This window comes from Salmo trutta, chromosome 36 (assembly GCF_901001165.1).
Source record: "Salmo trutta chromosome 36, fSalTru1.1, whole genome shotgun sequence".
Classification (NCBI taxonomy): domain Eukaryota; kingdom Metazoa; phylum Chordata; class Actinopteri; order Salmoniformes; family Salmonidae; genus Salmo; species Salmo trutta.
In genome coordinates this window covers 10,299,597-10,324,157 of record NC_042992.1, presented here as the reverse complement: position 1 = coordinate 10,324,157, position 24,561 = coordinate 10,299,597, and the positions used below count along the sequence as shown (strand labels likewise).

General features: G+C 44.9%; 1 protein-coding gene across 3 annotated transcripts in view; it reads right to left on the bottom strand.

Annotated features, from left to right (window-relative positions):
• LOC115175373 (phosphoprotein associated with glycosphingolipid-enriched microdomains 1-like) overlaps positions 1–24,561 on the bottom strand; it is a 110,597-nt gene that overhangs the window by 8,325 nt on the left and 77,711 nt on the right. For all 3 annotated transcript variants that reach the window (XM_029734599.1, XM_029734597.1, XM_029734596.1), the window contains exons 2-7: positions 16,382–16,416; positions 9,072–9,304; positions 8,194–8,245; positions 2,220–2,322; positions 1,482–1,669; positions 867–1,355 (exon numbers count right to left, since the gene is read on the bottom strand). In XM_029734599.1, coding sequence (XP_029590459.1) covers positions 867–1,355; positions 1,482–1,669; positions 2,220–2,322; positions 8,194–8,245; positions 9,072–9,238 — 999 coding nt within the window. In that variant the 5' untranslated portion in view covers positions 9,239–9,304; positions 16,382–16,416. The remainder of the gene's footprint in view (positions 1–866; positions 1,356–1,481; positions 1,670–2,219; positions 2,323–8,193; positions 8,246–9,071; positions 9,305–16,381; positions 16,417–24,561) is intronic.

Below are 24,561 nucleotides of genomic sequence, written 5' to 3'. Positions count from 1 at the left end.
TCTCAATCTGTGGTCTCAATATGAGGTCTCAATCTGTGGTCTCAATATGAGGTCTCAATCTGTGGCCTCAATATGAGGTCTCAATCTGTGGTCTCAATATGAGGTCTCAATATGAGGTCTCAATCTGTGGTCTCAATATGAGGTCTCAATATGAGGTCTCAATATGAGGTCTCAATCTGTGGTCTCAATATGAGGTCTCAATCTGTGGCCTCAATATGAGGTCTCAATATGAGGTCTCAATATGAGGTGTCAATATGAGGTGTCAATATGAGGTCTCAATATGAGGTCTCAATATGAGGTCTCAATATGAGGTCTCAATATGAGGTCTCAATATGAGGTCTCAATATGAGGTCTCAATATGAGGTCTCAATATGAGGTCTCAATATGAGGTCTCAATATGAGGTCTCAATATGAGGTCTCAATATGAGGTCTCAATATGAGGTCTCGGGACCGGACTCCGGTACTACAACTCGTCAACCTCTTCTCCTCCGCTTCATTTTTATGGCACTGGTCACTCTCTCTCTCTCTCTCTCTCTCTCTCTCTCGCTCTCTCTCTCTCTCTCTCTCTCTCTCTCTCTCGCTCTCTCTCCATCTCTCACTCTCCTCTCTCCCCCTCTCCATCTCTTCTTTTGCTCTCTCTCTTCCTCTCTCTGCTCTTCCTCTCTCTCCCTGCTCTTTCTCTCTACCTCATAATGCCGATCAGACACAGAGAGACGGAGAGAAGCTATTTCCATTGTTCTGCTTTCTACTCTAACTTGTGGCTCACAGCTGAATCAATACATCTAGTCAGGAATCAGTTGAGCTGTCTTTCTACTGTATAAGTACTGTATTTCTCCTTCACAAACATACATAAACACAATCCTCACCTCTCCGTTGTGCAGCGCGGCCCCCAGTACCACCACCGCTCCTGCGTCCATCATGGTAGGCTGGTTGTCGTTCTCATCCAGCACCTTGTCAGGTATAGGCGGGGGTCTGTCTTCCTCCTCGGGGTCCTCTGTGGGGTTCACAGCAGCAGTGATGGTGGCTGAGCGCCTGGTCTCCAGGTCTGCACTAAAACGGCTCTTCTTGTTCATATCCACTGAGGCGTACTCCACTCCCGCGCACAGGGGCCCCCGCTCTGGGGTGCCGGGGCTGAGGTGGCCGTTGTGGAGGGCTGGAGGGTTGGGAGGTGGGAGGTGGTTGTGGGAAATGTCATTGTCATCAGGGCTGAGGGGGGACGTAGTACCGTGTCCGTTGGGTAGACCTGCAGCCATGCTCCCTGGATGGTCCTTCAGCTCTTTGACCGTCTCGTACAGGGAGTCTTCAACGCTCACGTCCCGGGACGCCGTCAAGTCGCCACCTCTCTCCTTCACCACCTAGTTTAGTTGATTAAGACAGCCGTCAGTACATTAGGACTAGTCTTCCTGGGTCCATACAGTACAACCATACAAACACAAGTAAAATAAATACATGATAACATCAACAACAACAATCCCTAATACCTCGTAGGTGCCGTCTCCAGAGGGAGGGAGAAGGGGTCCACTGGAAGATCCCATCCCCTCCAGGGTGCTGTTGGGTGGGATGCTGGGCAGCTCGCGGTCCTGGGGACACTTGGAGCTCCGCAGCTCTGACTGACTGGACAGCATCTCCTCAGAGGGCTGGGGACTGCTGTCCTGGGTGTCTGTCAACACTGGGGGACGATGGATCAATACATTTGAGTTGAGTTCAATTGAATTGAATTTTGTTGAGTTGAGTTGGGTTGGATTTAATTGAATTGGACACGACAAAGGGAAAAGAGATGGTGTGTGTGGGGGGTTATGCTGGGTTAACAGAGAGAGAGTTTGAGTATGGGGAGCCTCAATCTTAAACAACAACATTGCATCTTTGAAAGCTGCAGTGGACAATTTGGACTAGTTAGCCTGTTCGTTCATAGATCTTATTTGTATCTTGGTTAACTCCTTTAACATTGATTGTCATGCCAGCGGGCCTAACATTTGGCATGACAACCAACAGGGGAGCTGGCTACAACACATATCTGTTACCAGGCTATTAGTGGAACATGCCTCATGGATTAGACTGCCACAGGTGTGGAAATCACATGGAATAACCAAGTAAGTAAAGTAAAGTAATGAATATTACACTCTTTTAAAAAGTAATGAATGAAATGGCAACAAACAATAAATAACACATGCAGAAGCGGTCATTGTGTGTGTGTGTGTGTGTGTGTGTGTGTGTGTTACCTGTACCACTGGTTAGTGGGCCGTTGTGTGAGCTGCTCACCAATAGGTCAGTCCCTGGGCTGTCCACAGACTGACTACCAGTAAACGTCTCTCTCTCAGACACCTGTAGAACGACAAAGACTGGGTTAGGATGGGGATATGTGGCTTATTATAAACACAGGTCTAGGATCAGTTTTACCCTGTGTGGTCCTGTGTGGTTCAGTTAGTACATATACTACAAATATATGCACACGCTGTACTATAAGTCACTTTGAATAAGTGGAGTCATATACATTATACATACAGTACCAGTCAAAGGTTTGGACAGACCTACTCATTCAAGGGTATTTCTTTATTTGTACTATTTTCTACATTGCAGAATAATAGTGAAAACATCAACACTATGAAATAACACATACAGTTGAAATCGGAAGTTTACATACACCTTAGCCAAATACATTTAAACTCAGTTTTTCACAATTCCTGACATTTAATCCTAGTAAGAATTCCCTGTCTTAGGTCAGTTAGGATCACCACTTTATTTTAAGAATGTGAAATGTCAGAATAATAGTAGAGAGAATGATTTATTTCAGCTTTTATTTCTTTCATCACATTCCCAGTGGGTCAGAAGTTTACATACACTCAATTAGTATTTGATAGCATTGCCTTTAAATTGTTTAACTTGGGTCAAACAATTCAGGTTGCCTTCCACAAGCGTCCCACAATAAGTTGGGTAAATTTTGTCCCATTCCTCCTAACAGAGCTGGTGTAACTGAGTCAGGTTTGTAGGCCTCCTTGCTCGCACACGCTATTTCAGTTCTGCCCACATAATTTTCTGTAGGATGGAGGTTGGGCTTTATGACGGCCACTCCAATACCTTGATTTTGTTGTACTTAAGCCATTTTGCCACAACTTTGGAAGTATGCTTGTGGTCATTGTCCATTTGGAAGACCCATTTGTGACCAAGCTTTAACTTCCTGACTGATGTCTTGAGATGTTGCTTCAATATATCCACATAATTTTCCATCCTCATGATGCCATCTATTTTGTGAAGTGGACCAATCCCTCCTGCAGCAAAGCACCCCCACAACATGATGCTGCCACCCCCGTGCTTCACGGTTGGGATGGTGTTCTTCGGCTTGCAAGCCCTTTTTCCTCCAAACATAATGATGGTCGTTATGGCTAAACAGTTCTATTTTGTTTCACCAGACCAGAGGACATTTCTCCAAAAAGTACGATCTTTGTCCACATGTGCAGTTGCAAACCGTAGTCTGGCTTTTTTATGGCGGTATTGGAGCAGTGGCTTCTTCCTTGCTGAGCAGCCTTTCAGGTTATGACGATATAGGACTCGTTTTACTATGGATATAGATACTTGTGTACCTGTTTCCTCCAGCATCTTCACAAGGTCCTTTGCTGTTGTTCTGGGATTGATTTGCACTTTTCGCACCAAAGTATGTTCATCTCTAGGAAACAGAACACGTCTCCTTCCTGAACGGTATGGCGGCTGCGTGGTCCCATGGTGTTTATACTTGCGTACTATTGTTTATACAGATGAACGTGGTACCTTCAGGCGTTTGAAAATTGCTCCCAAGGATGAACCAGACTTGCGGAGGTCTTGGCTGATTTCTATTGATTTTCCCATGATGTCAAGCAAAGAGGCACTGAGTTTGAAGGTAGGCCTTGAAAAACATCCACGGGTGCACCTCCAATTGACTCGAATGATGTCAATTAGCCTATCAGAAGCTTCTAAATCTATGACATAATTTTTGGGAATTTTCCAAGCTGTTTGAAGGCACCGTCAACTTAGTGTATGTAAACTTCTGACCCACTGGAATTGTGATACAGTGAATTATAAGTGAAATAATCGGTCTGTAAACAATTGTTGGAAAAATTACTTGTGTCATGCACAAAGTAGATGTCCTAACCATCTTGCCAAAACTATAGTTTGTTAACAAGAAAGTGTATGTAATCATGTAGTAACCAAACAAGTGTTAAACATATCAACATATATTTGAGATTCTTCAAAGTAGCCACCCTTTGCCATGATGACAGTTTTGCACACTCTCGACATTCTCTCAGCACCTGGAATGCTTTCCAACAGTCTTGAAGGAGTTCCCACATATGCTGAGCACTTGTTGGCTGCTTTTCCTACACTGTGGTCCAACCCATCCCAAACCATCTCAATTGGTTTGAGGTTGGGTGATTGTGGAGGCCAGGTCATCTGATGCAGCACTCCATCACTCTCCTTCTTGGTCAAATAGTCCTTACACAGCCTGGAGGTGTGTTGGGTCATTGTCCTGTTGAAAAACAAATGATAGTCCCACTAAGTGCAAACCTGATGGGATGGAGTATCGCTGCAGAATGATGTGGTAACTATGCTGGTTATGTGTGCCTTGAATTCTAAATAAATGATCGACAGTTTCACCATCACACCTCCTCCTCCATGCTTCACGGTGGGAACCACACATACAGAGATCATCCGTTCACATACTCTGCGTCTCACAAAGACACGGCGGTTGGAACCAAAAATCTCAAATTTGGACTCATCAGACCAAAGGACAGATTTACAACGGTCTAATGTCCATTGCTCGTGTTTCTTGGCCCAAGCAAGTCTCTTATTCTTATTGGTGTCCTTAAGTAGTGGTTTCTTTGCAGCAATTCGATCATGAAGGCCTGATTCACGCAGACTCCTCTGAATAGTTGATGTTAAGATGCGTCTGTTACTTGAACTCTGTGAAGCATTTATTTGGGCTGCAGTCTGAGGTGCAGTTATTCTAATTAACTTATCATCTGCAGCAGAGGTAACTCTGGGTCTTCCATTCCTGTGGTGGTCCTCATAAGAGCCAGTTTCATCATAGAGCTTGATGGTTTTTGAGACTGCACTTGAAGAAACAAATGATAGTCCCAGTTTGTGCAAACCAGATGGGATGGTGTATCGCTGCAGAATGCTGTGGTCCCCATGCTGGTTAAGTGTGCCTTGAATTCAAAATAAATGACTGACAGTGTCACCAGCAAAGCACCCCTACACCATCATACCTCTTCCTCCATGCTTCACGGTGGGAACCACACATGCAGAGATCATCCGTTCACCTACTGCAGCAGAGGTAACTCTGGGTCTTCCTTTCCTGTGGCGGTCCTCATGAGAGCCAGTTTCATTGTAGCGCTTGATGGTTTTTGAGACTCTTTCCTTATTTGAGCTGTTCTTGCCATAATATGGACTCGGTCCTTTACCTAATAGGGCTATCTTCTGTATTCCCACCCTACCTTGTCACAACAAAACTTATTGGCTCAAACACATTAAGTAGGAAAGAAATTCCACAAATTAACTTTTAACGTGGCCCACATGTTAATTGAAATGCATTCCAAGTGACTACCTCATGAAGCTGGTTGAGAGAATGCCAAGAATGCCAAGAGTTTGCAAAGCTGTCATCAAGGCAAAGGGTGGTGTAAGGAGTGGCGGCAGAGAAGTCAGACGCAGGAGAACAAAAACTGTGTTTCCAAACGGCGTAGTTTAATAACAACAAAAAAACACCGGAAAATAGAACAATTAAATAATGGGTACATAACCCAACGCACACCAGGACAGAGCACTTACAACAAACAATCACCGACAAGGACATGAGGGGGAACAGAGGGTTAAATACACAACATGTAATTGATGGGATTGGAACCAGGTGTGAAGGAAGACAAGACAAAACCAATGGAAAATGAAAAGAGGATCAGCGATGGCTAGAAGGTCGGTGACTTCGACCGCCGAACGCCGCCCGAACAAGGAGGGGGACCAACTTCGGCGGAAGTCGTGACAGGTGGCTACTTGGAAGAATATGAAAAATATTTTGTTTAACACTTTTTTGGTTACTACATGATTCCATATATGTTATTTCATAGTTTTGATGTCTTCACTATTATTCTACAATGTAGCAAATAGTACAAATAAAGAAAAACCCTTGAACGAGTAGGTGTGTCCACACTTTTGACTAGTACTGTACATTAGATCAGTGGCATCCTACTCCTCATTCTGAGAGGCTGTGGTCAAATATAATACCTTTACACAATTACACCTCAATTCATATGAACATCAGCACATTGTGATGGGAGAAATGGGCATTGAGCCACACTGCAGGTCTTCGCATTGCTTGTCAGTCACCTCACAGATTTAAAAACCAAAGGACAGAGAGGAGATAACCATTAGATCTACACCACCACCTGGTGACTGTGTCAGATAATGACTGTTGCAGGGCTGAATCCGATGGCAGTCCTAGAGACTGGAGACACAAGGGGTCAGTCTGCTGAGGAGAAGACAAAGACCCAATTCAACCTGCCAGTCTGTGGGTAAAGTCAAGTCCTCCATAACTTCACAGGCGAGGCCCGACACTACGGCGTAAATGTTACTCTCCAGATACTGTAAGTATGAGATAAAAATGTTGCCATGTCCCCAGGGGGTTTGAGCGAAGAGTGTTTGTGTGTGTGACAGCAAGTAATTAGAATGAAAGGACGATGTCAGTTTCTTTCTGAAAGAGAGCTATTGATCTCACTTAACCACAACTTGAAAGTGTAATTCAGTCTTTACCATAGCTAATGCTCATTATGGTCTTCATTATTATGGAATGGCTAGGGATAATGCAACAAATCACAATACACATTCAGAATGCCATTGAAATAAACAGTTTACTATGCAATTAATGAGCTAAACTATGAACTGGTGAAATGAAAGGTGAATGAACTGGTGTGGTTCTGAAAATACTGATTCTTCTCTGAGAACATTTCAGTTTATATGAAGATACTGCAGACCGAAGTGGAACAAATTCTTCACATCTGGGGTGCAATCATTAGTCCAAACAGTTGCAAAATGGTTTGCAAGTAAAACGAGGGTTTCTACTGGACAAATGCAGGTCGGTCCCTCGCCCGTTTCGTTCAGTTTGCTTCCGTTTAAGAAACATTTTGCAACAGAATCAGCGTAATGAAACGCCCCCTGGTGCTGATTCCAGACCAGCGCACACAGTGTGTGTGTGTGTGTGTGTGTGTGCCGCTGAGACCTGTCTATCACAGAGCTGGCAGAGATCCCAAGCCTCATTTACAACTAGACACGCTCCATGATCACAACATGATGACTCTCCCACACAGGGGCTAGTGTGTGTGTGTGTGTGTGTGTGTGTGTGTGTGTGTGTGTGTGTGTGTGTGTGTGTGTGTGTGTGTGTGTGTGTGTGTGTGTGTGTGTGTGTGTGTGTGTGTGTGTGTGTGTGTGTGTGTGTGTGTGTGTGTGTGTGTGTGTGTGTGTGTGTGTGTGTGTGTGTGTGTGTGTGTGTGTGTGTGTGTGTGTGTGTGTGTGTGTGTGTGCGAGATAGAGGGAGTAAATATTTTGGCTGCATTCATCACATTATACTAATACTCCTTCCCCCTCTGGAATGCATGTCTCCCTTTTGTCCATTCCTTCCTGGATAATGCTGACCTCTGAACTCTTGACCTGGGTCATCCATCCAATATACTCCCTCCATCCCTTTCTACACTAACGGCTGCATACGGCTAAAGCCATGTCCATCTCTCTCTCTCTTTCCATCTCCCTCCCTCTCTCCAGCTCCCTCTTCCTCTCCTTCCCTCTCTCCCTCTCCTTCCCTCTCTCCCTCTCCTTCCCTCTCTCCCTGTGATCATTATAGGTGCTAATGTGACTGCCTCATGCTTGACACCACCTAACACCCAGAGAGAGAGAGAGACACACACACACACAGCTTCAACTCACAACTCACAGCTCTTCTCTCCTCTGCAGGATTCTAAGTCAGAGACCAATTCTTCTGCTAGTTAGACAAGTTGTCTCTGACAGTTTCTGTTCCTTGTTGACTAAAGTTTTCACCAGGCTCACTGAAGTGTTGAGAGGACCGTCTGACAGAAGATCAAGGGAGGAACTCTCAGAGTTATTTTCAGGGACAGATATAGCAGACTAACTAAGGCTGTTTTAAGTGAAGGAAGTGGCAGATCTGTTTAGTTCAGTCAGACTCACTCCATTCATGAGGTTCTCGTGGGCTACTGGGCGGCCATTTGACTTCTTTGGCCTGGAGAAGAAGAAGGATGAAGAAGGGAGATGTTGATTAAAACTTTGACTTTGTCTGCCTTTTGAGTTGATGTATTGACTCTGGGCTAAAGCATTTACAAACTTTAATAATGTAGTCTATTATACAGACTGTAAATATGCAGTCTATTTTACAGACTGTAATAATGTAGTCTATTTTACAGACTGTAACAATGTAGTCTATTTTACAGACTGTAATAATGTAGTCTATTTTACAGACTGTAATAATGTAGTCTATTTTACAGACTGTAATAATGTAGTCTATTATGCAGACTGTAATAATGTAGTCTATTTTACAGACTGTAATAATGTAGTCTATGATGCAGACTGTGATAATGTAGTCTATTATGCAGACTGTATAATGTAGTCTATTATACAGACTGTAATAATGTAGTCTATTATACAGACTGTAATAATGTAGTCTATTATACAGACTGTAATAATGTAGTCTATTATACAGACTGTAATAATGTAGTCTATTTTACAGACTGTAATAATGTAGTCTATTATACAGCCTGTAATAATGTAGTCTATTATGCAGAATGTAATAATGTAGTCTATTTTACAGACTGTAATAATGTAGTCTATTATACAGACTGTAATAATGTAATAATGTAGTCTATTATACAGACACACAATTGTGCTGGTCTATCTATCGGTACCAAAGTAAGAATGTGATAAATAAACGATTTGTTAGAAGTAAATCAACAGTACAGTATAAATATAACATAAGTACAATGACTGTAACATTATTTATGTTTTCATCTTACATTTTATTGAATGTGTGTGTGTGTGTGTGTCCCACTCACCCCTGGCAGCCTGTACACAGCAGCAGTAGCAGTGAGAGCAGCAACAAGACAGAAACGGTCATCAGAGTGCCCACTAGGACCAGCTGCTCGTTGCCTAAGGACGTCGTCGTGGAATCCCCTGACCCCATGACCCCCAGTTCCCACAAGGCACTCAGCACCGGAGCCATGATGCATCACACACTGGGAGGGGACCCGCTAGTAAGGGGCATCACACAGACACCCTAGGATGGTAACTATATGAAGGAGGGAGAGAGAGAGAGAGAGAGTGAGACAGACAGACAGACAGACAGACAGACAGACAGACAGACAGACAGACAGACAGAACAGGACTAGACAAGTCTATTCTAAAAGATATACCGGTAGTAGAGTACAATATACCGGTAGTAGAGTACAATATACCGGTAGTAGAGTACAATATACCGGTAGTAGAGTACAATATACCGGTAGTAGAGTACAATATACCGGTAGTAGAGTACAATGAATGATGTTGCCACTTTCCAAATCATCAACTCATCCTCTGATGCAATAGAAGATAATCTCATATATCATTAGAGTGGATATTAATGAATCATATAGCACTGAAATATGTTACTCTTGTGCCAATACAGATCTGCCTAGTTATCATGCAATGCAGATGCAATGTAGTGCAGTGTTTTAAACAAGCCACAAGGGGGCAGGCCAGTGCAGACATAGACTGCAATGCAGGCATTCAGGGTCATATTCTGTCTCTATACTCCAGATCTGCTGCAGTCTACTCACTCTGAGAATACTACGCGTCCTGCGCATGTAATAAGTAACCTCCCCACGTAAGCTATACATGCCTGAAAGCTGTCCAAGAGGGTTAGGCTGAATTCAATTATGCTTCTGTCCTGAATTATTTTTGGCCAGAGAGGGTGTGCCCAACCTCCACAAACTGAATGGGCAGATTGCAATCAGATGGCTGGCAGCCGAAAGTGTTGCTGAGGACTGGGCACTGCGTCCCTCTCTCTCTCGCTCCCTTTCTCTCTCTCTCTCTCTCTGTGTGTATGTGTGCATATAAGTGTGTGTGTGTGTTTGTGAGTGAGTGAGTGAGTGAGTGAGTGAGTGAGTGAGTGAGTGAGTGAGTGAGTGAGTGAGTGAGTGAGAGAGAGAGAAAGAAAGAGAAAGACAATGAGAGACAGAGAGAGAGAATAAGAGGAGGAAGGGCCTCAGAGACAGGATAAAGAGGGTAGTTCAGTACTAGATAATAAAGACAGGGTAGTTCAGTACTAGATAATAAAGACAGGGTAGTTCAGTACTAGATAATAAAGACAGGGTAGTTCAGTACTAGATAATAAAGACAGGGTAGTTCAGTACTAGATAATAAAGACAGGGTAGTTCAGTACTAGATAATAAAGACAGGGTAGTTCAGTACTAGATAATAAAGACAGGGTAGTTCAGTACTAGATAATAAAGACAGGGTAGTTCAGTACTAGATAATAAAGACAGGGTAGTTCAGTACTAGATAATAAAGACAGGGTAGTTCAGTACTAGATAATAAAGACAGGGTAGTTCAGTACTAGATAATAAAGACAGGGTAGTTCAGTACTAGATAATAAAGACAGGGTAGTTCAGTACTAGATAATAAAGACAGGGTAGTTCAGTACTAGATAATAAAGACAGGGTAGTTCAGTACTAGATAATAAAGACAGGGTAGTTCAGTACTAGATAATAAAGACAGGGTAGTTCAGTACTAGATAATAAAGACAGGGTAGTTCAGTACTAGATAATAAAGACAGGGTAGTTCAGTACTAGCACTACTACTAGTCTGATTGCAGTCTAACTAACCTTCCCTTTTCAATCAGTCAATCAGACAGCAGTGACAGAACAGGGAGGAAGATGACATCTGAGCAGTAACAGAACAGGGAGGAAGATGACATCTGAGCAGTAACAGAACACAGAGGAAGATGACATCTGAGCAGTAACAGAACACAGAGGAAGATGACATCTGAGCAGTAACAGAACAGGGAGGAAGAGGACATCTGAGCAGTAACGGAACAGGGAGGAAGATGACATCTGAGCAGTAACAGAACAGGGAGGAAGAGGACATCTGAGCAGTAACAGAACACAGAGGAAGATGACATCTGAGCAGTAACAGAACAGGGAGGAAGAGGACATCTGAGCAGTAACAGAACACAGAGGAAGATGACATCTGAGCAGTAACAGAACAGGGAGGAAGATGACATCTGAGCAGTAACAGAACAGGGAGGAAGAGGACATCTGAGCAGTAACAGAACAGGGAGGAAGATGACATCTGAGCAGTAACAGAACACAGAGGAAGATGACATCTGAGCAGTAACAGAACAGGGAGGAAGAGGACATCTGAGCAGTAACAGAACAGGGAGGAAGATGACATCTGAGCAGTAACAGAACAGGGAGGAAGATGACATCTGAGCAGTAACAGAACAGGGAGGAAGATGACATCTGAGCAGTAACAGAACAGGGAGGAAGATGACATCTGAGCAGTAACAGAACAGGGAGGAAGATGACATCTGAGCAGTAACAGAACAGGGAGGAAGATGACATCTGAGCAGTAACAGAACACAGAGGAAGATGACATCTGAGCAGTAACAGAACAGGGAGGAAGATGACATCTGAGCAGTAACAGAACAGGGAGGAAGATGACATCTGAGCAGTAACAGAACAGGGAGGAAGATGACATCTGAGCAGTAACAGAACAGGGAGGAAGATGACATCTAAGCAGTAACAGAACACAGAGGAAGATGACATCTGAGCAGTAACAGAACAGGGAGGAAGATGACATCTGAGCAGTAACAGAACACAGAGGAAGATGACATCTGAGCAGTAACAGAACAAGGAGAAAGATGACATCTGAGCAGTAACAGAACAGGGAGGAAGATGACACCTGAGCAGTAACAGAACAGGGAGGAAGATGACATCTGAGCAGTAACAGAACAGGGAGGAAGATGACATCTGAGCAGTAACAGAACACAGAGGAAGATGACATCTGAGCAGTAACAGAACAGGGAGGAAGATGACATCTGAGCAGTAACAGAACACAGAGGAAGATGACATCTGAGCAGTAACAGAACACAGAGGAAGATGACATCTGAGCAGTAACAGAACACAGAGGAAAATGACATCTGAGCAGTAACAGAACAGGGAGGAAGATGACATCTGAGCAGTAACAGAACACAGAGGAAGATGACATCTGAGCAGTAACGGAACAGGGAGGAAGATGACATCTGAGCAGTAACAGAACAGGGAGAGAGATGACATCTGAGCAGTAACAGAACACAGAGGAAGATGACATCTGAGCAGTAACAGAACAGGGAGAAAGAGGACATCTGAGCAGTAACAGAACAGGGAGGAAGATGACATCTGAGCAGTAACAGAACAGGGAGGAAGATGACATCTGAGCAGTAACAGAACAGGGAGAGAGATGACATCTGAGCAGTAACAGAACACAGAGGAAGATGACATCTGAGCAGTAACAGAACAGGGAGAAAGAGGACATCTGAGCAGTAACAGAACACAGAGGAAGATGACATCTGAGCAGTAACAGAACACAGAGGAAGATGACATCTGAGCAGTAACAGAACAAGGAGAAAGATGACATCTGAGCAGTAACAGAACAAGGAGAAAGATGACATCTGAGCAGTAACAGAACAGGGAGGAAGATGACACCTGAGCAGTAACAGAACAGGGAGGAAGATGACATCTGAGCAGTAACAGAACAGGGAGAAAGAGGACATCTGAGCAGTAACAGAACAGGGAGGAAGATGACATCTGAGCAGTAACAGAACACAGAGGAAGATGACATCTGAGCAGTAACAGAACAGGGAGGAAGATGACATCTGAGCAGTAACAGAACACAGAGGAAGATGACATCTGAGCAGTAACAGAACACAGAGGAAGATGACATCTGAGCAGTAACAGAACAAGGAGAAAGATGACATCTGAGCAGTAACAGAACAAGGAGAAAGATGACATCTGAGCAGTAACAGAACAGGGAGGAAGATGACATCTGAGCAGTAACAGAACAGGGAGGAAGATGACATCTGAGCAGTAACAGAACAGGGAGGAAGATGACATCTGAGCAGTAACAGAACAGGGAGAGAGATGACATCTGAGCAGTAACAGAACACAGAGGAAGATGACATCTGAGCAGTAACAGAACAGGGAGAAAGAGGACATCTGAGCAGTAACAGAACAGGGAGGAAGATGACATCTGAGCAGTAACAGAACAGGGAGGAAGATGACATCTGAGCAGTAACAGAACAGGGAGGAAGATGACATCTGAGCAGTAACAGAACAGGGAGGAAGATGACATCTGAGCAGTAACAGAACAGGGAGGAAGAGGACATCGGACAATGCATGGGCTTATTTTGTCACTGAGACAGAGCCAAACATATCAAATCAAATGTTATTTGTCTCATGCTTCGTAACCAACAGGCGTAGACTAACAGTGAAATGCTAGACAAATAATAACACAATGAGTAACGATAACTTGGCGATATACACGAGGTACCAGTACCGAGTCGATATACACGAGGTACCAGTACTGAGTCAATGTGCAGGGGTACCAGTACTGAGTCGATGTGCAGGGGTACAAGTACCGAGTCAATGTGCAGGGGTACAAGTACCGAGTCGAAGTGCAGGGGTACCAGTACCGAGTCAATGTGCAGGGGTACTTCGACTCTGGTACCAGTACCGAGTCGAAGTGCAGGGGTACCAGTACCGAGTCAATGTGCAGGGGTACTTCGACTCTGGTACCAGTACCGAGTCGAAGTGCAGGGGTACCAGTACTGAGTCGAAGTGCAGGGGTACCAGTACCGAGTCAATGTGCTGGGGTACCAGTACCGAGTCGATGTGCAGGGGTACCAATACCGAGTCGATGTGCAGGGGTACCAGTACTGAGTCGAAGTGCAGGGGTACCAGTACTGAGTCGAAGTGCAGGGGTACCAGTACTGAGTCAATGTGCAGGGGTACAAGTACCGAGTCGAAGTGCAGGGGTACCAGTACCGAGTCAATGTGCAGGGGTACCAGTACTGAGTCAATGTGCAGGGGTACCAGTACCGAGTCGATATACACGAGGTACCAGTACCGAGTCGATGTGCAGGGGTACCAGTACCGAGTCGATGTGCAGGGGTACCAGTACCAAGTTGATGTGCAGGGGTACCAGTACCGAGTCGATATACACGAGGTACCAGTACCGAGTCGATATACACGAGGTACCAGTACTGAGTCGATGTGCAGGGGTACCAGTACTGAGTCGATGTGCAGGGGTACCAGTACCGAGTCAATGTGCAGGGGTACTTCGACTCTGGTACCAGTACCGAGTCGAAGTGCAGGGGTACCAGTACTGAGTCGAAGTGCAGGGGTACCAGTACCGAGTCAATGTGCTGGGGTACCAGTACTGAGTCAATGTGCAGGGGTACCAATACCGAGTCGATGTGCAGGGGTACCAGTACCGAGTCGATGTGCAGGGGTACCAGTACCGAGTCGATGTGCAGGGGTACCAGTACTGAGTCAATGTGCTGGGGTACCAGTACCGAGTCGATGTGCAGGGGTACCAGTACTGAGTCGATGTGCAGGGGTACCAGTACTGAGTCGATGTGCAGGGGTACCAGTACTGAGTCGATGTGCAGGGGTACCAGTACTGAGTCGATGTGCAGGGGTACCAGTACTGAGTCGAAGTGCAGGGGTACCAGTACCGAGTCGAAGTGCAGGGTAACGAGGTAATTGAGGTAGATATGTTCATATAGGTTGGGATAGAGTGACTAGGCAACAGGATAGATAATATGTCCAGGTAGCTATTTGGTTAATTATTTAGTAGTCTTATGGCTTGGGGGGTAGAAGCTATTCAGGGTCCTGTTGGTTCCGGACTTGGTGCCTCAGTACTGCTTCAGTACACACACGCACACGCACGCACACACGCACACGCACGCACACACGCACACACACACACACGCACACACACACACAAAGTGTGAAAGTACACCCAGTAGCGGAGTGAAAACCACCCAAGCTTCCGTGTCAACATGACATCAGCAGCTCAGTGGTGTGAACTAATGACATGTGCTGAGAGGTGATGCATACCAAGGACCTATGGAAACAAACATACTATTCATAAACTGTTTACACACTCCACTCCATTTACACACTCTATTAACACACTCCACTCTATTTACACACTCCACTCTATTTACACACTAAACTCTATTTACACACTCCACTCTATTAACACACTCCACTCCATTTACACACTCTATTAACACACTCCACTCTATTTACACACTAAACTCTATTTACACACTCAACTCCATTTACACACTAAACTCTATTTACACACTCCACTCTATTTACACACTCAACTCTTTACACACTTGACTATATTTACACACTAAACTCTATTTACACACTACACTCTATTTACACAATATATTTACACACTACACTCTATTTACACACTACACTCTATTTACACACTACACTCTATTTACACAATATATTTACACACTCCATTTGCACACTCAACTCTTTTCACACTCCACTCTGTTTACACACTCGACTATATTTACACACTAAACTCTATTTACACACTACACTCTATTTACACAATATATTTACACACTCCATTTGCACACTCAACTCTTTACACACTCCACTCTGTTTACACACTCTATTTACACACTACACTCTATTTACACACTCTATTTACACACTACACTCTATTTAGACACTCTATTTACACACTCCACTCTATTTACAAACTCTGTTTATACCACTCTATTTACACACTACACTCTATTTACACACTACACTCTATTTACACACTATATTTACACACTCCACTCTATTTACACACGCCACTCTATTTACACACTACACTCTATTTACACACTCTATTTACACACTACACTCTATTTACACACTCTATTTACACACTCCACTCTATTTACACACTCTATTTACACACTCCACTCTATTTACACACTATATTTACACACTCCACTCTATTTACACACTCCACTCTATTTACACACGCCACTCTATTTACACACTCTACTCCATTTACACACTCTATTAACACACTCCACTCTATTTACACACTATATTTACACACTCCACTCTATTTACACACTCCACTCTATTTACACACGCCACTCTATTTACACACTCTACTCCTTTTACACACTCTATTAACACACTCCACTCTATTTACACACTAAACTCTATTTACACTCCACTCTATTTGACTGAGGAGTGCCAGAGTGAGAATCTGTCCTGTTAGTTACAGTTCAAGCAGAAGGTGAGCAGAACCTTACCTTGATACCTTGGTCACTCAGACTGTGGTCCTTGCCTGCAGAGAGGAGAGAGAGAGGAGTTACTAACTGTGGGAAGCAGCGTGGTGGTGTAGAGTAGAGCACTGCAGATCGTACAGCAGGGTGGGGTATATAGACAAGCATGGCTGGCACACAGCAATGTATACAGTAACTAAGATGATAATGACTGGGTGACATCATCCCACTGCGTTCTATGTATCATGACCTGAGATGTGATCTGTCTGTCGTTAATCTCATCAGACAGAGCAGAGGATACCAACTGGAGAGGCACATCACATAACCATGGACTTTAACTGTCAGAGCTGTTACTGTACCCTGTTACTGTACCCTGTCAGGGCTGTTACTGTACCCTGTTAGAGATGTTACTGTACCCTGTCAGAGCTGTTACTGTACCCTGTCAGAGATGTTACTGTACCCTGTTACTGTACCCTGTTACTGTACCCTGTCAGGGCTGTTACTTTACCCTGTCAGAGATGTTACTGTACCCTGTTACTGTACCCTGTTACTGTACCCTGTCAGAGATGTTACTGTACCCTGTTACTGTACCCTGTTACTGTACCCTGTCAGGGCTGTTACTGTACCCTGTTACTGTACCCTGTCAGGACTGTTACTGTACCCTGTTACTGTACCCTGTCAGGGCTGTTACTGTACCCTGTCAGGGCTGTTACTGTACCCTGTCATCAGGGCTGTTACTGTACCCTGTCAGGGCTGTTACTGTACCCTGTCATCAGGGCTGTTACTGTACCCTGTCAGGGCTGTTACTGTACCCTGTCAGGGCTGTTACTGTACCCTGTCAGAGATGTTACTGTACCCTGTTACTGTACCCTGTCAGGGCTGTTACTGTACCCTGTCAGGGCTGTTACTGTACCCTGTCAGGGCTGCTACTGTCCCCTGTCAGAGATGTTACTGTACCCTGTCAGAGCTGTTACTGTACCCTGTCAGAGCTGTTACTGTACCCGGTCAGGGCTGTTACTGTACCCGGTCAGGGCTGTTACTGTACCCTGTTACTGTCCCCTGTCAGGACTGTTGCTGTACCCTGTCAGAGATGTTACTGTACCCTGTTACTGTACCCTGTCAGAGCTATTTCTGTACCATGTCGTCAGCGTTGTTACTGTACCCTGTCGTCCCGGCTGTTACTGTACCCTGTCAGGGCTGTTAATGTACCCTGTTAGGACTGTTACTGTACCCTGTCAGGGCTGTTACTGTACCCTGTTAGGACTGTTACTGTACCCTGTCATCAGGGCTGTTACTGTACCCTGTCAGGGTTGTTATTGTACCCTGTTACTGTACCCTGTCAGAGCTGTTACTGTACCCTGTCAGAGCTGTTACTGTACCCGGTCAGAGCTGTTACTGTACCCGGTCAGGGCTGTTACTGTACCCTGTCAGAGCTGTTACTGTACCCTGTCAGAGCTGTTACTGTACCCGGTCAGGGCTGTTACTGTACCCTGTCAGAGCTGTTACTGTACCCGGTCAGGGCTGTTACTGTACCCTGTCAGAGCTGTTACTGTACCCGGTCAGGGCTGTTACTGTACCCTGTCAGAGCTGTTACTGTACCCGGTCAGGGCTGTTACTGTTCCGTATCATGGTTGTGGTGACATTTCAACGTGAAATCAGCAAAACATTTCACCATGTCATTGGATTTAGTTTAAAATGGCACCCCATTCCCCACAAAGGGTGCAACTTTTGACGAGAGCCCTATGGGCCCTTTTTGTGACGCAGTCTGAGTAAGTGCCAGTCGCTGACTCTCTATAACTGCCAGTCAGTGTGTCCTTCTCTCTCAGTCAGTGTGTTCTTCTCTCTCAGTCAGTGTGATTTTCTCTCTCAGTAAGTGTGTCCTTCTCTCTCAGTCAGTGTGATTTTCTCTCTCAGTCAGTGTGTCCTTCTCTCTCAGTCAGTGTGTCCTTCTCTCTCAGTCAGTGTGTTCTTCTCTCTCAGTCAGTGTGATTTTCTCTCTCAGTCAGTGTGTCCTTCTCTCTCAGTCAGTGTGATTTTCTCTCTCAGTCAGTGTGTTCTTCTCTCTCAGTCAGTGTGTCCTTCTCTCTCAGTCAGTGTGATTTTCTCTCTCAGTCAGTGTGTTCTTCTCTCTCAGTCAGTGTGTCCTTCTCTCTCAGTCAGTGTGATCTCTCTCAGTCAGTGTGTTCTTCTCTTTCAGTCAGTGTGTCCTTCTCTCTCAGTCAGTGTGTCCTTCTCTCTCAGTCAGTGTGTACTTCTCTCTCAGTCAGTGTGTTCTTCTCTCTCAGTCAGTGTGTCCTTCTCTCTCAGTCAGTGTGTTCTTCTCTCTCAGTCAGTGTGTTCTTCTCTCTCAGTCAGTGCGTTCTTCTCTCTCAGTCAGTGTGATCTCTCTCAGTCAGTGTGATCTTCTCTCTCAGTCAGTGTGTTCTTCTCTCTCAGTCAGTGTGTCCTTCTCTCTCAGTCAGTGTGTTCTTCTCTCTCAGTCAGTGTGATTCTCTCTCAGTCAGTGTGTTCTTCTCTCTCAGTCAGTGTGTCCTTCTCTCTCAGTCAGTGTGTTCTTCTCTCTCAGTCAGTGTGTCCTTCTCTCTCAGTCAGTGTGTTCTTCTCTCTCAGTCAGTGTGTCCTTCTCTCTCAGTCAGTGTGTTCTTCTCTCTCAGTCAGTGTGTTCTTCTCTCTCAGTCAGTGTGTCCTTCTCTCTCAGTCAGTGTGTCCTTCTCTCTCAGTCAGTGTGTTCTTCTCTCTCAGTCAGTGTGTTCTTCTCTCTCAGTCAGTGTGTCCTTCTCTCTCAGTCAGTGTGTTTCTCTCTCAGTCAGTGTGTTCTTCTCTCTCAGTCAGTGTGTTCTTCTCTCTCAGTCAGTGTGATCTCTCTCAGTCAGTGTGATCTTCTCTCTCAGTCAGTGTTCTTCTCTCTCAGTCAGTGTGTCCTTCTCTCTCAGTCAGTGTGTTCTTCTCTCTCAGTCAGTGTGATTCTCTCTCAGTCAGTGTGTTCTTCTCTCTCAGTCAGTGTGTCCTTCTCTCTCAGTCAGTGTGTTCTTCTCTCTCAGTCAGTGTGTCCTTCTCTCTCAGTCAGTGTGTTTTTCTCTCTCAGTCAGTGTGTCCTTCTCTCTCAGTCAGTGTGTTCTTCTCTCTCAGTCAGTGTGTTCTTCTCTCTCAGTCAGTGTGTCCTTCTCTCTCAGTCAGTGTGTTCTTCTCTCTCAGTCAGTGTGTCCTTCTCTCTCAGTCAGTGTGTTCTTCTCTCTCAGTCAGTGTGTCCTTCTCTCTCAGTCAGTGTGTTCTTCTCTCTCAGTCAGTGTGTCCTTCTCTCTCAGTCAGTGTGTCCTTCTCTCTCAGTCAGTGTGTCCTTCTCTCTCAGTCAGTGTGTCCTTCTCTCTCAGTCAGTGTGTTCTTCTCTCTCAGTCAGTGTGTCCTTCTCTCTCAGTCAGTGTGTCCTTCTCTCAGTCAGTGTGTTCTTCTCTCTCAGTCAGTGTGTCCTTCTCTCTCAGTCAGTGTGTTCTTCTCTCTCAGTCAGTGTGTTCTTCTCTCTCAGTCAGTGTGTCCTTCTCTCTCAGTCAGTGTGTTCTTCTCTCTCAGTCAGTGTGTTTCTCAGTCAGTGTGTTCTTCTCTCTCAGTCAGTGTGCCCTTCTCTCTCAGTCAGTGTTTTTCTCTCTCAGTCAGTGTGTTTCTCAGTCAGTGTGTCCTTCTCTCTCAGTCAGTGTGTTCTTCTCTCTCAGTCAGTGTGTCCTTCTCTCTCAGTCAGTGTGTTCTTCTCTCTCAGTCAGTGTGTTCTTCTCTCTCAGTCAGTGTGTTTCTCAGTCAGTGTGTCCTTCTCTCTCAGTCAGTGTGTTCTTCTCTCTCAGTCAGTGTGTTCTTCTCTCTCAGTCAGTGTGTTTCTCAGTCAGTGTGTTCTTCTCTCTCAGTCAGTGTGTTCTTCTCTCTCAGTCAGTGTGTCCTTCTCTCTCAGTCAGTGTGTTCTTCTCTCTCAGTCAGTGTGTTCCTCTCTCTCAGTCAGTGTGTTCTTCTCTCTCAGTCAGTGTGTTCTTCTCTCTCAGTCAGTGTGATTTTCTCTCTCAGTCAGTGTGATCTTCTCTCTCAGTCAGTGTGTTCTTCTCTCTCAGTCAGTGTGTCCTTCTCTCTCAGTCAGTGTGTTCTTCTCTCTCAGTCAGTGTGTCCTTCTCTCTCAGTCAGTGTGTTCTTCTCTCTCAGTCAGTGTGTCCTTCTCTCTCAGTCAGTGTGTTCTTCTCTCTCAGTCAGTGTGTCCTTCTCTCTCAGTCAGTGTGTTCTTCTCTCTCAGTCAGTGTGTTCTTCTCTCTCAGTCAGTGTGTCCTTCTCTCTCAGTCAGTGTGTCCTTCTCTCTCAGTCAGTGTGTCCTTCTCTCTCAGTCAGTGTGTTCTTCTCTCTCAGTCAGTGTGTCCTTCTCTCTCAGTCAGTGTGTCCTTCTCTCTCAGTCAGTGTGTCCTTCTCTCTCAGTCAGTGTGTTCTTCTCTCTCAGTCAGTGTGTTCTTCTCTCTCAGTCAGTGTGTCCTTCTCTCTCAGTCAGTGTGTTTTTCTCTCTCAGTCAGTGTGTCCTTCTCTCTCAGTCAGTGTGTCCTTCTCTCTCAGTCAGTGTGTTCTTCTCTCTCAGTCAGTGTGTTCTTCTCTCTCAGTCAGTGTTCTCCCTTCTCAGTCAGTGTGTCCTTCTCTCTCAGTCAGTGTGTCCTTCTCTCTCAGTCAGTGTGTTCTTCTCTCTCAGTCAGTGTGTCCTTCTTTCTCAGTCAGTGTGTTCTTCTCTCTCAGTCAGTGTGTTCTTCTCTCTCAGTCAGTGTGTTCTTCTCTCTCAGTCAGTGTTCTTCTCTCTCAGTCAGTGTGTTCTTCTCTCTCAGTCAGTGTGTCCTTCTCTCTCAGTCAGTGTGTTCTTCTCTCTCAGTCAGTGTGTCCTTCTCTCTCAGTCAGTGTGTTCTTCTCTCTCAGTCAGTGTGTTCTTCTCTCTCAGTCAGTGTGTTCTTCTCTCTCAGTCAGTGTGTCCTTCTCTCTCAGTCAGTGTTCTTCTCTCTCAGTCAGTGTGTCCTTCTCTCTCAGTCAGTGTGTGATTCTCTCTCAGTCAGTGTGTTCTTCTCTCTCAGTCAGTGTGTCCTTCTCTCTCAGTCAGTGTGTCCTTCTCTCTCAGTCAGTGTGTTCTTCTCTCTCAGTCAGTGTGTCAGAGCTTTTGGGAGACAGACACACAGCAGATAATTACAGACTGACTGACTGGCACGGATACCGCCATGTCACCATGGCAACTCTGTATTCTCACCAACCCCTTTATGATTGTTTATGGTTTTACAGTAACAATAACATACATGTTTTAATCATGCTTGCCTGAACAGCACCGAGTAAAGGGACATAGGTAGAAGAATTATGAAGTTCCAGCTCCATCTACCATAATAATAACTCTTGTCTCCTTCCCTAGTCCATAATAATAACTCTTGTCTCCTTCCCTAGTCTATAATAATAACTCTCATCTCCTTCCCTAGTCCATAATAATAACTCTTGTCTCCTTCCCTAGTCCATAATAATAACACTTGTCTCCTTCCCTAGTCTATAATAATAACTCTCATCTCCTTCCCTAGTCCATAATAATAACTCTTGTCTCCTTCCCTAGTCCATAATAATATCTCTCATCTCCTTCCCTAGTCTATAATAATAACTCTCACCTCCTTCCCTAGTCCATAATAATAACTCTCATCTCCTTCCTTAGTCCATAATAATAACCCTCACCTCCTTCCCGAGTCCATAATAATAACCCTCACCTCCTTCCCTAGTCCATAATAATAACCCTCACCTCCTTCCCTAGTCCATAATAATAACCCTCACCTCCTTCCCTAGTCCATAATAATAACTCTCATCTCCTTCCCTAGTCCATAATAATAACTCTCATCTCCTTCCCTAGTCCATAATAATAACTCTCATCTCCTTCCTTAGTCCATAATAATAACTCTCATCTCCTTCCCTAGTCCATCATAATAACTCTCATCTCCTTCCTTAGTCCATAATAATAACCCTCACCTCCTTCCCTAGTCCATCATAATAACTCTCATCTCCTTCCTTAGTCCATAGTAATAACTCTCATCTCCTTCCCTAATACACTTTTTGTTATAAAATCCTACAACAAAGAATTCATATGTTTTTGGAAAACCAATCAGTAAGATAAGCAGAATAACTCTTCCATCTTATCTTCTTCCCAGTCCACCCAGTCCACCCCTTAATAAACACCAAAGACTTGGCTCCATTCTTTAGTTTTTCACTGTGGAAACAGCACCCTCCCGGACCTCTCTGTGAGGCTAAATAATCCCAGCAGCAACACTCGCTGAGCCACAGAGATAGAGAAGAGAGAGAGAGAGAGCGAGAGAGAGAGAGAGAGAGAGGAGAGAGAGAGAGAGGAGAGGAGAGGAGAGGAGAGGAGAGGAGAGGAGAGGAGAGGAGAGAGAGAGAGGAGAGAGAGAGAGAGAGAGAGAGAGAGAGAGGAGAGAGAGAGAGAGAGAGAGAGAGAGAGAGAGAAGAGAGAGAGAGAGAGAGAGAGAGAGAGAGAGAGAGAGAGAGAGAGAGAGAAGAGGAGAGAGAGAGAGAGAGAGAGAGAAGAGAGAGAGAGAGAGGAGAGAGAAGAGAGAGAGAGAAAAGAGAGAGAAGAGAGAAAGCTCTCCTTTCCTCTCATCTCTTATCTGGAACAAGAAAGACACCACACTCCAGTGTCAATAGAAGAAAATCTGAGTTTTGGAAGAGAGAGAAATAGAGACTAGAGAGAACGTTCCATTCCATAGAAAAAGGCACAATGGAAACGCCATTTAAAGGAGGAGCGAGTTTGGACAGGAGAGGACTCCTGCTCTCGACCCAGCACTCACACTCACACTCACACACACACACACACACACACACACACACACACACACACACACACACACACACACACACACACACACACACACACACACACACACACAGGCTCCCACTGCAGCTGTGATCCGCAAAGCCCAGCGCAGCACTGTGGGCCTGCAGACTCAGGGACACTTTCCATATCACAGCCTCCATCTGCACCATACAGTATCCCTCCGCACAACAAAATAACGCTACCTCTGTGAGCAGTGTGTGGCTAGTTAGCTGCAGGCTGATGGTCTGAGGTGGAGAGCGGAAGGCTATTTAGCTAACACCGCATTCTGTGTGTGAACGCCTCAAGAAATCCAGCGTACACACACACCACACACACCACACACACACTCTGGAACGCACAGCTGGATGGCTCCTGAGAACTCTTCCCAGGGAGGATTCGTGTGTAAGAGCCAGAGACATTTCCAGAATAAATCATTAGATTTATATAATAATACAATGAGGAAGTTTGAGTTTGGGGAGCAGTTTTATTATTTTCTAAGTAAAGGGCTGATGAAGGTTGATGAAGGGCTGATGAAGGGCTGATGAAGGGCTGATGAAGGGCTGATGAAGGTTGATGAAGGGCTGATGAAGGCTTGATGAAGGGCTGATGAAGGTTGATGAAGGGCTGATGAAGGGCTGATGAAGGGCTGATGAAGGGCTGATGAAGGGCTGATGAAGGGCTGATGAAGGTTGATGAAGGCTTGATGAAGGGCTGATGAAGGTTGATGAAGGGCTGATGAAGGGCTGATGAAGGTTGATGAAGGGCTGATGAAGGGCTGATGAAGGGCTGATGAAGGTTGATGAAGGGCTGATGAAGGGCTGATGAAGGTTGATGAAGGCTTGATGAAGGGCTGATGAAGGGCTGATGAAGGTTGATGAAGGGCTGATGAAGGGCTGATGAAGGGCTGATGAAGGTTGATGAAGGGCTGATGAAGGTTGATGAAGGCTTGATGAAGGGCTGATGAAGGTTGATGAAGGCTTGATGAAGGGCTGATGAGGGTTGATGAAGGGCTGATGAAGGGCTGATGAAGGTTGATGAAGGTTAATGAAGGGCTGATGAATGGCTGATAAAGGTTGATGAAGGGCTGATGGAAGGCTGTTGAAGGTTGATGAAGGGCTGATGAAGGTTGATGAAGGGCTGATGAAGGTTGATGAAGGGCTGATTAAGTTTGATGAAGGGCTGATGAAGGTTGATGAAGCGCTGATGAAGGTTGATGAAGGTCTGATGAAGGGCTGATGAAAGTTGATGAAGTGCTGATGAATGTTGATGAAGGGCTGATGAAGTTTAAGTGGAAGTGAGAGTGTAGCTCAAAATTGCAATTTCATATAATCAAAATATATACAATTTATGA